At 35.8% G+C, this 14,791-nt stretch overlaps 2 protein-coding genes across 2 annotated transcripts; both read left to right on the top strand.

The window, feature by feature from the left end:
* The first annotated feature begins 1,766 nt into the window (after positions 1-1,766).
* On the top strand, positions 1,767-6,016 carry LOC306883641 (protein YIF1A-like). Its single transcript, XM_079438999.1, has 9 exons — positions 1,767-1,831; positions 2,122-2,165; positions 2,537-2,778; positions 3,358-3,462; positions 3,803-3,881; positions 4,429-4,486; positions 4,756-4,911; positions 5,030-5,123; positions 5,210-6,016. Exons 1-9 carry the CDS (start codon positions 1,815-1,817, stop codon positions 5,366-5,368), a joined length of 954 nt encoding a protein of 317 aa, XP_079295125.1. The 5' UTR covers positions 1,767-1,814; the 3' UTR covers positions 5,369-6,016.
* Positions 6,017-6,086: 70 nt separating this feature from the next.
* On the top strand, positions 6,087-14,593 carry LOC306882986 (uncharacterized protein). Its single transcript, XM_079438026.1, has 5 exons — positions 6,087-6,223; positions 10,130-10,736; positions 10,845-10,966; positions 11,092-11,147; positions 13,571-14,593. Exons 2-5 carry the CDS (start codon positions 10,176-10,178, stop codon positions 13,861-13,863), a joined length of 1,032 nt encoding a protein of 343 aa, XP_079294152.1. The 5' UTR covers positions 6,087-6,223; positions 10,130-10,175; the 3' UTR covers positions 13,864-14,593.
* Positions 14,594-14,791: the final 198 nt, after the last annotated feature.

Here is a 14,791-nt window from a genome sequence, read left to right as displayed (position 1 = left end):
TTGGTAATATCCTTATTTGTTATACTATAGCAGTGTATAGTCTTCTGACAAAAGACTTTCTCTGCCTCCCCTAGACAGTCAACTCTCAGTTTTGCACAAATACAGATCATGTACTTGGCTACAAATCAATTCAACAGTTACGAGTTTGAGAGTGTGTGCTACAGTATATACAGTAGAATAGTGAAAGTTCTCTCATCTGAAGTACTGCTACTACTGTAATTGTAATGTATAAATAGAGTAAAAACCCTGTAGATGAGCCTGCAGGCCAGTTTTCCTTATGGTCATTCCATGCACAAGAACATGTTCAACAATAGTGCTTTTTATTTCATCAGCTACAAATGACCTTTGATCTCATCCCCTTCATTTTTCTTTTCTTCTCCCATTCCTCTTTGTCTCCCACTACCAGGATTAAGTTTACATAACACATAGTCACCTGTGCGCTTCACCTGTGTTCGTATCATCCAGAGATTCTGCCTGGTGTCATTAGTTTTGCTACTTCATGTTCACACACACACACACACATGTTGGTTTTTGTGGTTTATGGGGACTCTCCATAGGCGTAATGGTTTTTATACTGAACAAACTGTGTGTGCTATTGCCCTACACCAACCCTACACCTAAACTTAGCCCTCACAGGAGACTTTGTGCATTTTTAGATTTTCAAAAAAACACCATTTAGTATGTTTTTTAAGCCTTTTGAATTACGGGGACATAGGCAGTGTCCTCATAAACCACCTTCATATTGTAATACCTCTGTCATACCCATGTCATTATACAAATTTGTGTCCTCATAAACCACATAAACATGCACACACACACACACACATATATATATATATATATATTGGGGCTGTTTGGTGATGAGAATATTGTAAAATTGTGGAGAGAATATTATAGGGACATTTTTAATTGTGTTGAGAGGCAGGAACTTGAAGTAGGTCATGTACCGAGTGATATTTGTGTGATTATTAGACCTTTTGAGGTAATTGTGCTATTGAGAAATTGGCAGTAAATAAAGCATGTGGCCCTGATTTAATAGTAGCTGAACATCTGAAGTATGCTAGCCAAAAAAAATTTAGTGTTACTTGCTTTATGTCTTACAGGATTTTTGATGCATGGTGTTACCTCAATCTGTTGATATGTAATTTTCTTCTTTTGTGTATTTTATTTTTATTGTGATATGGATCAAATGGTCTGAAATAAAGAAATAATAATATTATATATATATAGATTCAAGATTCAAGATTTTATTTGTCACATACACAATTATACAGAGTATAACCAGCAGTGAAATGTAAGATATATAATCTATTACAATGTGATCATCTATTATTTCTATTTCTATCTATTATTTATACAATAATCTATTATTTTCATTCAAGTGTATTAAACATTGCATTATGCTAAGATTTCCCAAACCAGTTTTTATGAGGGGGTTTGGGTTTGTGAGTTGATGAAAAGCTGGAAGTCTTTCAAAATTTATAAAAACTGTAGAATTTAATTGTAACTATATACAAACAAAATCGCGGGGGGGGGGGGGGGGGGGGGGGGATAAACCGTGTGAAACTCAATAATTGTGAAACTTAATAAATTACCAGTGAAACTTGCCGCTGTTTTATGATGTATTTTCCTTTCGGTTGCCTAGTATTACGCAGAGCCACTTTCTTTTTTATGGTCTTGCTTGCAGCCAATCAAAACGTAGGAACTTCAGTCTACGCAACAGTCATTTTAACCAATGAAATTGTGCTATTTTTCATCTCTGCCACGCAGGCACATTTCTCCTCAGCCAATGAGCAGCAAGGCGAGGCGGGCGTATGGTGAAGGGGTACCTGTGAGTAAAAGCTAACACGAGAACTTATTTAGAAAACAATATTTCAAATATAAATTATAGGTGACTACCGATCGTTTGTATCCGCGTCAAAATAAGTGATTTAGTAATAATTCTGGTGCCGCATTCAAGATAAATCTGACATGTTTTGCTAGGCATCTTTCAGATTAGCTACATAGCAAGCTAGTGTATTATTGGTAGTCAGATGCTGACATCAGATGCAACATATTAGTGGCAGGCTTTAATGGTTGCATTGCAGATTCGAAGCTAATCGAATTGTTTTTGGAATTCAGAACTGCAGAGAAGATGGATTTCCAGCAGCATGGATACCGAGCAAGTACGTATGAAAGAACTTGGTTAAACATTGTTGCTCTTTGAGATACGTGGACAACAACATACTGTACTTTAAAATCAGTAAAGCCTAAATTGATTACATCACGTGCAGTCTGGCACCAAAGTACAATGCAGATTGTAAAGTAATTAGACCTTATTAGATATCTTGCTTTGATGACGTGCTGTGTGAACTCTTTAACTCTTTGCCACATCACATTGTAATTAGTTACTTTAATATCACAGATCATAGTTGAAGAATGAAATTGGAAAAATTGTTACGATTCAATGATTTTTTATGCATAAGCAGCCATATATTTTATGCGAGGATTCTCTAAATGTGATGTTGCTTTATCAGTGATTATTTCCCCCATGCAGCAAAACCCAGAGCCAGAGCATCTCCACCCAGTGGGGGTCCGCTTCTTTTTGATGACACCAGTTCTGGGCCCCCACCTATGGACAACCAGAACTACTATAGTTCAGGATATAATATGGCTGATGCATCGGCAGGAGGTCCAGAACCTGGAGTGGGAAGCCTCTTTGCTGATCCAGTGGCCGGTGCTGCCATGATGTATGGCTCATCACTTGCCAATCAAGGCAAGGATATTGTGAACAAAGAGGTGAGATGCCATGTTTAACTTAAAGACTGTGTGAACTGGAAGTTTGCGACCATTTTTACTTCCGTATTGTGACGTACTTCCGAGAGAAACAGAATATTGAATGAGGAAAATAGAGGGCATGGCTTGTTTTTTTTAATCTACTGCGAATTGCTTGGATGTAGTAAAGTAGGCGTTTCATTCAGAAATTAACACTGATAGTTGGAGGGGCGGGGTTAAGGATGTCATGCTCATGCCCCAGCCATCAAACTGATGTCATCAGAGAAGGCCTATCATTTTAGAGGGGAGGAGCATTTTCAGATTTGGATTAAAGATTATGAAGGCAAACTATTTTTTTTTGTGGATTGACTTGAATTGTTCACCACAAAAATAGCAATGTGCGCTAACAAAATAAATATAGTCAATTTTGATTTCCTGCAGACTTTAAGGTATCGCAGGTGTATGTTATGTCAATGAAGTGGAAAGAATTGACCCAACTGTAGATGTCAATCATGCATTGCATCTGGCTTCTGATAAATGTTAAGAATCAATATTTATTGTGTAATTGATTTTATTTTTCTCCCACCTTGTCATCTCTTACAGATTAACCGATTCATGTCGGTGAACAAGCTGAAGTATTTCTTTGCAGTTGATACCAAATATGTTATGAAGAAACTGTTGCTTCTCATGTTCCCATACACGCATCAGGTAAAATATTCACTTCTGGAATAAAGAGATAATTAATGTTTAATTGTCTAGTAACATTATTTTCTCATTTTAATTACAATTGCTTCTTTACTGGACTTTTTAACTCAAAATATTTAATATGCGTGAAATATAGTGTAAAAAGTTCATTTAAACTATTTTAAGATCTTGTTACTTTCTTATAAATTAAATTGTCAGACTTGTCTTGCATCACCCAGATGCATTCTAGTTTATTGCTAAATTTAAAAGGTTTATATTGCACTTCTTTGAACAGGTTTAAAAAACTTTTTTTGTATGCTATTATATTTTATATTTTTTTTAATGCATACTATGATATCATCAGGACTGGGAAGTACGTTACCACAGAGACACTCCCCTCACACCACGCCACGATGTCAATGCTCCAGATCTCTACATACCCAGTAATTAATATTTATTATTCATTCTGTGCAACCGGACACAAATCGTTGATATATACTTACAACATTATTAAATTTTAGAGAGTTAATTCATGCCCCAAAACAAATATTAAGCAAGCATTATGTGAATGCAAACTCAAGCTCTATTTTGTGCCATTTTGTTGCCACAAGTGCCACTGTAGTGAACTTTTCAATAAACTCTTCTTCTCCTACTGCCAGTTTTCTCTTTCAGTTTAGCCAGGTCACCTTTCAAGTCATGGCAGATTATTAGTTGAAGAGAATCTTGCTGAGAAAGTTAGTTTATAAAAATGTTTATACCTAGCTACCTGAAAAATAACTCATCCTAATGGCACAGACATTTTAAGGGGACTCTATTGCTCCCTTGAGTACTAGGATTTAATGCAAGACTGCACATTGAGTATGAGCAACAGTACCGTGCTTGCAGTGCATTTGCCATGTAGTAAAATCAGAAACCATGTATCTGTGAATTTATAAAGTTGTTGCATTGTCTGCACTTATGATTTCATCACACTTTTTTGTTTTCATCTAGCAATGGCTTTTATCACTTACATTTTACTGGCTGGATTGGCTTTAGGAATCCAGAAACGGTGAGTAATAGTGTTTTTTATAGGAGAAACACACTGATGTTTCCACTTTATGGATGTTGGAGTGCTTGGACATCCTAAGGGATTGATTTAAAAATACATTTAATAAAATAATATATTAGTAAACTAGTCTATAACATTCAATAACCCTCATTTGACCCTACTAAATGGGATTCATAACAGTAATTTCAGCACTGCCACATTCAAGTAATCTTTTTTGACTGTTTTATATGAGACATGATTAATCATTTTTGTTTTCTCTACATGTTCAGGTTCAGTCCAGAGGTTCTGGGTTTGTGTGCAAGCACAGCTCTGGTTTGGATCATCATTGAAGTTCTTGTCATGTTGCTCAGTCTTTACTTGCTCACAGTTCACACAGACCTCTCAACGTTTGACCTTGTTGCTTACAGTGGATACAAATATGTGGGGTATGTTTTGGTTGGATATTAGAATGTATTTTACATGTCTGTGGAAGAGCCTCATTTGTAACTGGATCATGTGGTTTTTTTATAGCATTAAAGATGTATTTTTTCCCCTATTTTTCAGGATGATTTTCACAGTGTTGTGTGGACTGCTCTTTGGCAGTGACGGCTACTTTGTTGCTCTTGCTTGGTCTTCTTGTGCCCTCATGTTTTTTATTGTGAGTTTTGTTCAGAAATACAGTGCTTACATATTTACGTTTTGAATACATTTCTCCAATTAATTTTCGTTAATGTATTTTTTCAGGTTCGTTCTCTAAAAATGAAGATCCTGTCTTCATTCTCAGCAGACTCAATGGGTGCCGGAGCAAGTGTCAAGCCCCGCTTTCGCTTGTACATAATCCTGGCATTAGCTGCCTTTCAGCCAATCATCATTTACTGGCTCACCGCTCATTTGGTCAGATGACCCACAGTATTTATACTATAAAGGAACTTTAAAATGACAATGTTGGATTGGGATGGTTTAAAATGTTGGCATTGTTACAGAAAAGTGGCTTACCATGGTTGTTTTTTTCACGGAGGATTTATGTGGTCTGATCTTCAATATTGGCTTCATCAGCATTGTCATCTGCAGAGCAATTGTTGAAAATATAATTTAATATTTTTACAGGATCGTGTTCTTCTGCCGTTGTTTTCACATGGAGAAAATGGGAAAATAACAGTTTGACTGCTCTTGTGTCTTCGCCATGCTGCTTTAGTGTCAAAATCCAGATTTTATTTGAAGAGGCATGCTGGTTTATCTGCCCTGTGCTGTGATTCTTGTGTGATGTGCAATTGGTGAACACATGGTCAACTCAAGTGTCCTTCTTTATCTGGTTTTCTATGCATGAACAGCAGTGTTTTCTTCTTTATAGCCAAATAAATCCCATGATTTAGACTTTTAAGATGTGTGGAATTGTTTATATCTTGTCAATTCAAATACTTGATATGTTATGATACGAACAATACAACGTGATAGATTAGGCGCATGTACTTGTAAACACTTACAAAAGATGCTTTTCCACCAAATATAGAAGTACAAACAACCAAAAATAAAGCCAAACTCGTTTGCTTTGATGAGTGTCTCTTTAAGGAGGGGTCGCGGGAGGCAAAGCGTCCTTCTGGTTTCCAAGGAAACGCGGGAAAGGGCAGAGCGCAGACAGGACAGTGCGAGACATAGCAGCTTCTTTTGCAGATATTTTAACACTTTGACAGAAACTTGAAACTTATAAGAGAACAGAATCGGAGACTGGATGCTATAAATTCGTTTCTACTTGTTTAGGTAAGTTATTTGCTGTTATATCGCTCTTTTGGCTTCACGCGAGCATGAATGCTTGGGTAATTATTCTAAATGTAACTTAATATTCTTGCGCCATTTTCTCAGGTGTATATAGACCATGTGGCTTGGCTTTCTGTGTTTGTCAGGTGATAGAATAATCGATTTGTTTAAAATTGTCATTTATATTTCACATTATTTATCAGCTAGCTGTCCATCACACCCGTGTTTGTTTTGCGTTAGTTAAGTTGGCTTGAGAAAGCCAATTTACTGAAATCCTGTTTAAACTTATTATTATTCTGAGACTAAATTTCTGACTACTCCTCCTAGAGCTTTAACTCTACAGACCCCAAATCTTCAGACTGTTCTGATTCGATTGCTATATCTTTTCTAACTGATTGGACTTATGGTTTTCATAAATTAAAATGAAGATTAAAAATCATAAAAATCCCATAGATTTACATTGACGGAATGTTCAGATGAGCCAAGACTATTCAAACTCCAACTGTCAAAATTCAAATCTAAACACACTGAAGTTCATTAGACTCAATCAGACTTCCCTTCTATGTACTATTTCTAACTCATTCAAACTCATCTATCTATCTATCTATCTATCTATCTATCTATCTATCTATCTATCTATCTATCATCTGACTCTATCTATCGATCTATCTATCATCTGACTCTATCTATCGATCTATCTATCATCTGACTCTATCTATCTATCTATCTATCTATCATCTGACTCTATCTATCGATCTATCTATCATCTGACTCTATCTATCGATCTATCTATCATCTGACTCTATCTATCGATCTATCTATCATCTGACTCTATCTATCTATCTATCTATCATCTGACTCTATCTATCTATCTATCTATCTATCTATCTATCATATGACTCTATCATCTGTCTGTCTATCTATCTATCTATCTATCTATCTATCTATCTATCTATCTATCTATCTATCTATCTATCATCTGACTCTATCTATCGTCTGTCTGTCTGTGTCTATCTATCATCTGACTATCTATCTATCTATCTATCTGTCTGTCTATCTATCTATCTATCTATCTATCTATCTATCTATCTATCTATCTATCTATCTATCATCTGACTATCTATCATCTGACTCTATCTATCGTCTGTCTGTCTGTCTATCTATCTATCATCTGACTCTATCTATCTATCTATCTATCTATCTATCTATCTATCTATCTATCTATCTATCTATCATCTGACTATCTATCTATCTATCTATCTATCTATCTATCTATCTATCTATCTATCTATCATCTATCTATCTATCTATCTATCATCTGACTATCTATCTATCATCTGACTCTATCATCTGTCTGTCTATCTATCTATCTATCTATCTATCTATCTATCTATCTATCTATCTATCTATCTATCTATCATCTGACTCTATCTATCGTCTGTCTGTCTGTGTCTATCTATCATCTGACTGACTATCTATCTATCTATCTATCTGTCTATCTATCTATCTATCTATCTATCTATCTATCTATCTATCATCTGACTCTATCTATCTATCTATCTATCTATCTATCATCTGACTATCTATCTATCTATCATCTGACTATCTATCTATCTATCTATCTATCATCTGACTATCTATCTATCATCTGACTCTATCATCTGTCTGTCTATCTATCTATCTATCTATCTATCATCTGACTCTATCTATCGTCTGTCTGTCTGTCTATCTATCATCTGACTCTATCTATCTATCTATCTATCATCTGATTCTATCTATCTATCTATCTATCTATCTATCTATCTATCTATCTATCTATCATCTGACTCTATCTATCTATCTATCTATCATCTGACTCTATCTATCTATCTATCTATCATCTGACTATCTATCTATCTATCTATCTATCTATCTATCTATCTATCTATCTATCTATCTATCTATCTATCTATCTATCTATCTATCTATCTATCTATCTATCATCTGACTATCTATCTATCATCTGACTCTATCGTCTGTCTGTCTGTCTGTCTGTCTGTCTATCTATCATCTGACTCTATCTATCTATCTGTCTATCTATCTATCTATCTATCTATCTATCTATCATCTGACTATCTATCTATCATCTGACTATCTATCTATCATCTGACTATCTATCTATCTATCATCTGACTATCTATCTATCTATCATCTGACTATCTATCTATCTATCATCTGACTATCTATCTATCTATCATCTGACTATCTATCTATCTATCATCTGACTCTATCTATCTATCTATCATCTGACTATCTATCTATCATCTGACTATCTATCGTCTGTCTGTCTGTCTGTCTGTCTGTCTGTCTGTCTGTCTATCTATCTATCTATCTATCTATCTATCATCTGACTCTATCTATCTATCTATCTATCTATCTATCATCTGACTCTATCTATCGATCTATCTATCATCTGACTCTATCTATCTATCGATCTATCTATCATCTGACTATCTCTCTGACTATCATCTATCTATCTATATCTCTATCTATCTCTATATATCTATCTATCTATCTGACTATCATCTGACTATATCTATCTATCTATCTATCCTAGCGACATGCTAATAACTTGTCAATCATGCTAGCGAAATGCTAGTCACTTGGTAATCATGTTAGCAACATGCTAATCATGCTAGAAACATGCTAGCAACATGCAAGTAACATTCTAATCACTTCCTAGTCATGCTAGTAGAATGCTAATCATGTTAAAAACATGGTAGCGACGTGCTAGTAACATGCTAATCATGCTAGTGTCATGTTAATCATGTTAGAAATCATGTTAGGAACATGCTAATCATTTTCTAATCATGCTAGCAACATGCTAGTAGCATGTTAATCATGTTAGAAAAATGCTAGCGACATGTTAATAACATGCTAATCATGCTAACGAGCATGCTAGTAACTTGTTAGTCATGTTAGCAACATGCTAATCACTTGCTAATCATGCTAGCGACATGGTAGTCGCATGCTAATCATGCTAGCGACATGCTAGTCATGCTAGCAAAATGCTAATCACTTGCTAATCTTGCTAGCAACATGCTAATCATGTTAGAAATCATGTTAGGAACATGCTAATCATTTGCTAATCATGCTAGCAACATGCTAGTAGCATGTTAATCATGTTAGAAAAATGCTAGCGACATGTTAGTAACATGCTAATCATGCTAGCGAGCATGCTAGTAACTTGTTAGTCATGTTAGCAACATGCTAATCACTTGCTAATCATGCTAGCGACATGGTAGTCGCATGCTAATAATGCTAGCGACATGCTAGTCATGCTAGCAAAATGCTAATCACTTGCTAATCTTCCTACCAACATGCTAATCATGTTAGAAACATGCTAATCACTTGCTAATCTTGCTAGCAACATGCTAGTAACGTGCTAATCATGTTAGAAACATGCTAGCAACATGCTAGTAACGTGCTAATCATGTTAGCAACATGCTAGTAACTTGCTAATCATCATTTCTGACAGACTGTATTGCCTTTAAAACATTCAAACTTTAAGATTTTAAAACTACTTGAAACGTCAAACTATTTCAGACTGCAAACCATCAAACTTAAAACTTTTTTAAATTTCTTAAACTTTTTCAAACTTTCTGGTCCGGCTTTCTCAGGCCAACTTAATTTTTTTTTTAATCTAGTTGAATGTATGTTATTTCTCGGTTGACTAGCTCAATCATTTACTTGTGCGCTCAGAATTGAAGAAGCAATGATACAGCCTCCTTCCTGAGTTAAGTTAAGAGATTGTTTATTTATGAAAACTTCTTTTTTTTTTTTTTTTTTTTTTTTACTGTGCTTGTTTAAAAAAAAAAAAAAAGTATATGTACAATGCATTAATATTACACTGTATGTGTGTTTCTACAGTTCAACAGGTGAATGTGTGGACCTGTATCTTGCAGCTGGGAGAACGATGGAGAAACACACACAAGCACTGCCACCCCATTCTCCTTTACATTCCCCCCAAAATAACTCAGAAGCTCGGTCTCGATCCCCCTCTCTTCCACAGCCTGCCACTGTTCTGCCTGCGTCCCTCCCTTCCTCCCCAACCACCCCATCCTCCTATCTTCACTTTACATCAACCCCTTGGGCATCTGGAGGGTCACATTGCCTCAGTCCCTCAACAGTATCTGACCAGGATGACCTGACCTGCCTTAGCTGGCTGCATCAAAGAGGGAACCTGTTGCCTTTGCAGCCACTGCCCAAAATCACCTCACTGCCCCAGACATTAGATTCCATTCCTGTCCAACAGCTGCCTTCCTCCCCTGCCAAACCCCCTTACTCTTTTAGCAGTCTCATCTTCATGGCAATAGAAGATTCACATGAGAAGAGGCTCCCTGTGAAAGGTATTTATGAGTGGATTGTTGACAACTTCCCCTATTATAGAGAGGCTCCCAGTGGATGGAGGAACTCGGTCCGACACAACCTCTCCTTGAGCAAGAGCTTCCAACGAATACATCGAGACAAGAGTCAAGTGCGTCAGACTTCCAGTCAGAATTTTCTGAACTCTTAGTCTAGTTCTCTTAACTATTAGTCTATACTGATTAGTTGTTTAATGAAATATTCCTGCTTTGTTTTGCAGTCCGTTGGAAAGGGATCATTATGGCGAGTTTGTCCAGAATATCGGCCAGCTCTTTTGGAAGTTCTTAGAAAAACTCATTATTGTCATCGTACCAACAGCAACTTGCTGAACAAGCCTGTTTTGTGAGTTTGATTTGCTTTCTTTTGATACACCACCTTCATAAGGCTTAATATTGAATTATCCGAGAGACAAATTACTTGTTCATTGGGATACTGATACATGCATATCTGACCTCCATTCTGAACAGGTTGGAGGCGGCTGATAATGGGCAGAACATCTTGGGTGAGACTATGGAAATTTCAGGTAAGCCACAACTGAACACAACTTTTAAATTTAACTCGTTAAATTTAACATACTGGAATGAGTATGCTCTAAGAAAAAGTAAAATTATAGTTATACCTAGAGAAGTTTAGTTAAGTGTTCAGCCATGGCTCAAAATTGGTCTTTGGTTTCATCTTGTCACACTAACAAACAATCAATTACATAAACAACACAACAGACCAAAACATCTAGAATACCATAAAAACAGCATAGCTATTAGGGGTGTGCTCAAAATATCGATTCTTAGATACATACCGATATAATAAAAAAAGATACAGTATCGATATTCTAGCCCTTAGTATCGATACTCCGCCCAGCCATTAGGGGGCGCAGCGGCGCCCGCGAGTTTAAAAAAACTCATGGAAAATGTTAAAGCAAGATGTAGCATTTAAGTGATTTCATAGTGAAATATGTTATGGCAGTAACGTTACATGGTGTCACAAAAAAGAATTATAAGAAGATTTAATAAGAAGTTAAGAATAATAAGAAGAAGATTTTGTGCTTGTGTGAGCTCAGACTGTACCCTTGGAAAGTTAAATGTTGACTTGTGGTAATTTCCAGATTAATACAATTTGTGTACAATTAATCAGAGCACTTAAAGTTGCAAATATTTAAGCAAAATGCACTTTGTTATAATGCACTTCAGGGCTCGACAGAGCGAGCATTTCACTCGCATTTGCGACTAAAAATAGATGTGTGCGAACTGGAAAATGTATTTAGGAGCACAAGTGCGAATACAAAACAAAATACAAAACAGCCTAACTTATACAGTAGCCTATAACAAACTATTAATTTATTCTGTTTATTTATGGAAAAATTGCGATGCAGCCTCATATGATTACTTTACAACTTTAAAAAGGCAACGGTTTAATTTAAATGAGCACAGATGAGAAGAAAAGCGGAGCGAGTTAAAGTGAAGACGCGCTGAATGACGCACATTCGCCACTAGAGGGCGCTGCCGCTGCCGTTACCCCGGTAACCCAATAAACACATCAGCTGCGCTATTTTCCTAAAACTGTGTAAATAATGTTTCACACTCCCAGTCATTTAGATATTTATATTCGCTTTAGTCTTCACAATAGCATCAAATAATTCTTACTTAAAGACTTAATGAGCTATTTATTTTCAAACATTGTTTCTAAGCTAAAACATGGCCCATCCACTGATCTATAATAGAGAACAGCGGGCCTATCTATATATCAACGACTGATTCGTTATTATTGTTCAGTAGCACAAGTTCCATTAGTTAACATGAAAAAAACAATGACTGCATTTATTAATAATGCTATCTTAATTTCAACTTTTAATAATACATTATAAAATCAAAAGTTGTCTTAATATAATTCAATGGAGCTAACATTAACTAACATAGTTGTATTTTTTATTAAATCAACATTAACAAAGAATATTAACTACTGCAACAATTAGCTATTGCACATTTTTAGTTAATGTTAACCTGCTTTAACTAATGTTAACACATGGGACCTTACTTACCTATTGTTCTTTCGTTCATTTGAACAATCTTTTGCACTCTAATCTTGAAACACTTGTTTACTTTATATTTTTATGTTTTTTTTATAAAAGTCTTTTAGTAAATTATCTTTAATAAAGTTATTTAACCTGTTAGGAGGACAACACTTTTTTTCACTTAGAAATTATATATTGTGATTTAAAAACAAAAACATATACCGTGACAAAAGCTTCAATGATTATTGTGAAAATTTTATACCGACACAGTTTAATAGGATTATAACTAATTACATAATTAGCCTATTAAATAGTGTCTGAAGTAAAATTATTTAAAAACCTTGTGTACTTTCTGTATTCTGATCAATTAAATAATGGTGCTTGTAAATGTCTCTTTGTATCCCCTTATTAAGCTAAAACACCTAATTTGAAAAATTTGCATTGCGCCCCTAAATTTTTTGACTTAGGAGCACATGTGCTCCTTGGGGAATAGGTAAGCGTCAAGCCCTGCACTTTTGTCTTCAATAAATTGAAGAAAAATGCAGAGTTCTGTTTGTTGAGTAAATGTGTTCAGCATTAACTAATTGGCTCTGGCCCATGTATTTTTATTGAATCGTATCGAATCGTGTCACATTGTATCAAATCGTATCGAGACAGCTCTGTATCGAGGTACGTATCGAATCGTGACCTGTGTATCGAGGTATGTATCGTATCGCCAGGTTCTCCAAGGTATACAGCCCTAATAGCTATAAATATTAAATATAGGAGCATGAAACAGACATGTTAAACAGGGTTTGTGAATGATAGAAAATATGCAGCTGTGACTTTTATGCAGAAGAGAGTCACAGAGAGTGACTGACACACTAAATCCAGACCTGTTATGTATGGGACACTTCTCTTAATTCCATCACAAACTGTTCAATTTCACTGTTCCTCAGATCTAGATTCTCTGTCTTCAAACCCGACGTGCTCTTTGACACCAGATCACAAGGAGCTGGTCCCGATGGAGTCAGTGGAACTGACAGAGGTTGTCTGCGAGGATTCAGAGAAAGATCCACTGGCAGACAGCGGTTACATTGAGTTACACTATTACCAGTATCAGCAGTATCAGTACCTGGTTCTTCCAGGAGACACTGAGTTGGACCTGGAGACGGTTGAGATACTGCAGCTTGATGCAGAGGCTCAGGAGGCTGCAGGGTCACTGCTTGACCTCGCGGAAGGCAACCACTGAGAGCTTACCTGTGTGCTGTGTACTGTGTACAAGCATGGACGGTTAATGGGGAGATGGGGCCACTGTGAGAACTCAAGGCTTGATGTACTATTGGCACTTTATAACTGCCTGAACTTTTACTTACTGACATGAAAGGTGCAACATAAGCAATTCCAAATAATCTAGTGATTTGAAAAAACATTTGTAGGGACTGACAACAGCACTGTGAGGGTATCCTTGGAATTAGTGTATAATAGGTAATAAAGCATCTGCAAAATGCTTTCATAAAGAACAAAATATTTATTGTTTACTGTCATGGTTGAAAGGTAATATTTCATGCACTTCCATTCCATTTTAAGTCCCTTCCATTAAGATTATTCTAAAGATTTGTTGTGTTCTATATTCAAATTAGAGGGATAAAGTTCTGATGTGATTTTTGAAGAAAATAAGTTTTTTACAGTATGAAATTGTTCAAAATTATGAACATGTTCAAGTATTATTGAGATAAACTGCCAGCTGTTAGATTGGGTTGATGGAAAGAATATCTAACCCTTATTTCTTGATTGTTGATTATTGTCATGCTACAGCATTCTGTAGTGATTCGTTTTCTGTGTAGTATGATGCATGTCTTATTTTGCTTTATTCAAGTGTTTATTTTAGTATGTTTAACAGGTTGACACTAAATGACACTCTGACCCCAGCCTCTTCATGTGTAACTCATGTAGCAATAAAGTACTAAAATGTTATGTTGAAATCTTTGCCTGATTTAACCTATGAGATTATAAATTTAAGTTTTCATTTGCTAGCTCTTAGTAGATGACAGATTTAACCAGAAGACACTGAGGAGTGCATTAGTGAAGCTATTAATGTCTTCTCATATGGCTTCATTTATGAAAATGACACATCTTAACCTTTAGATAATGCTTGCTCTGCAGTGGCATTAAAGAAA

The sequence above is a fragment of the Barbus barbus genome (genome assembly GCF_936440315.1).
Source record: "Barbus barbus genome assembly, chromosome: 17".
NCBI classification, from domain to species: Eukaryota; Metazoa; Chordata; class Actinopteri; order Cypriniformes; family Cyprinidae; genus Barbus; species Barbus barbus.
This window is presented reverse-complemented; position numbering and strand designations above follow the sequence as displayed.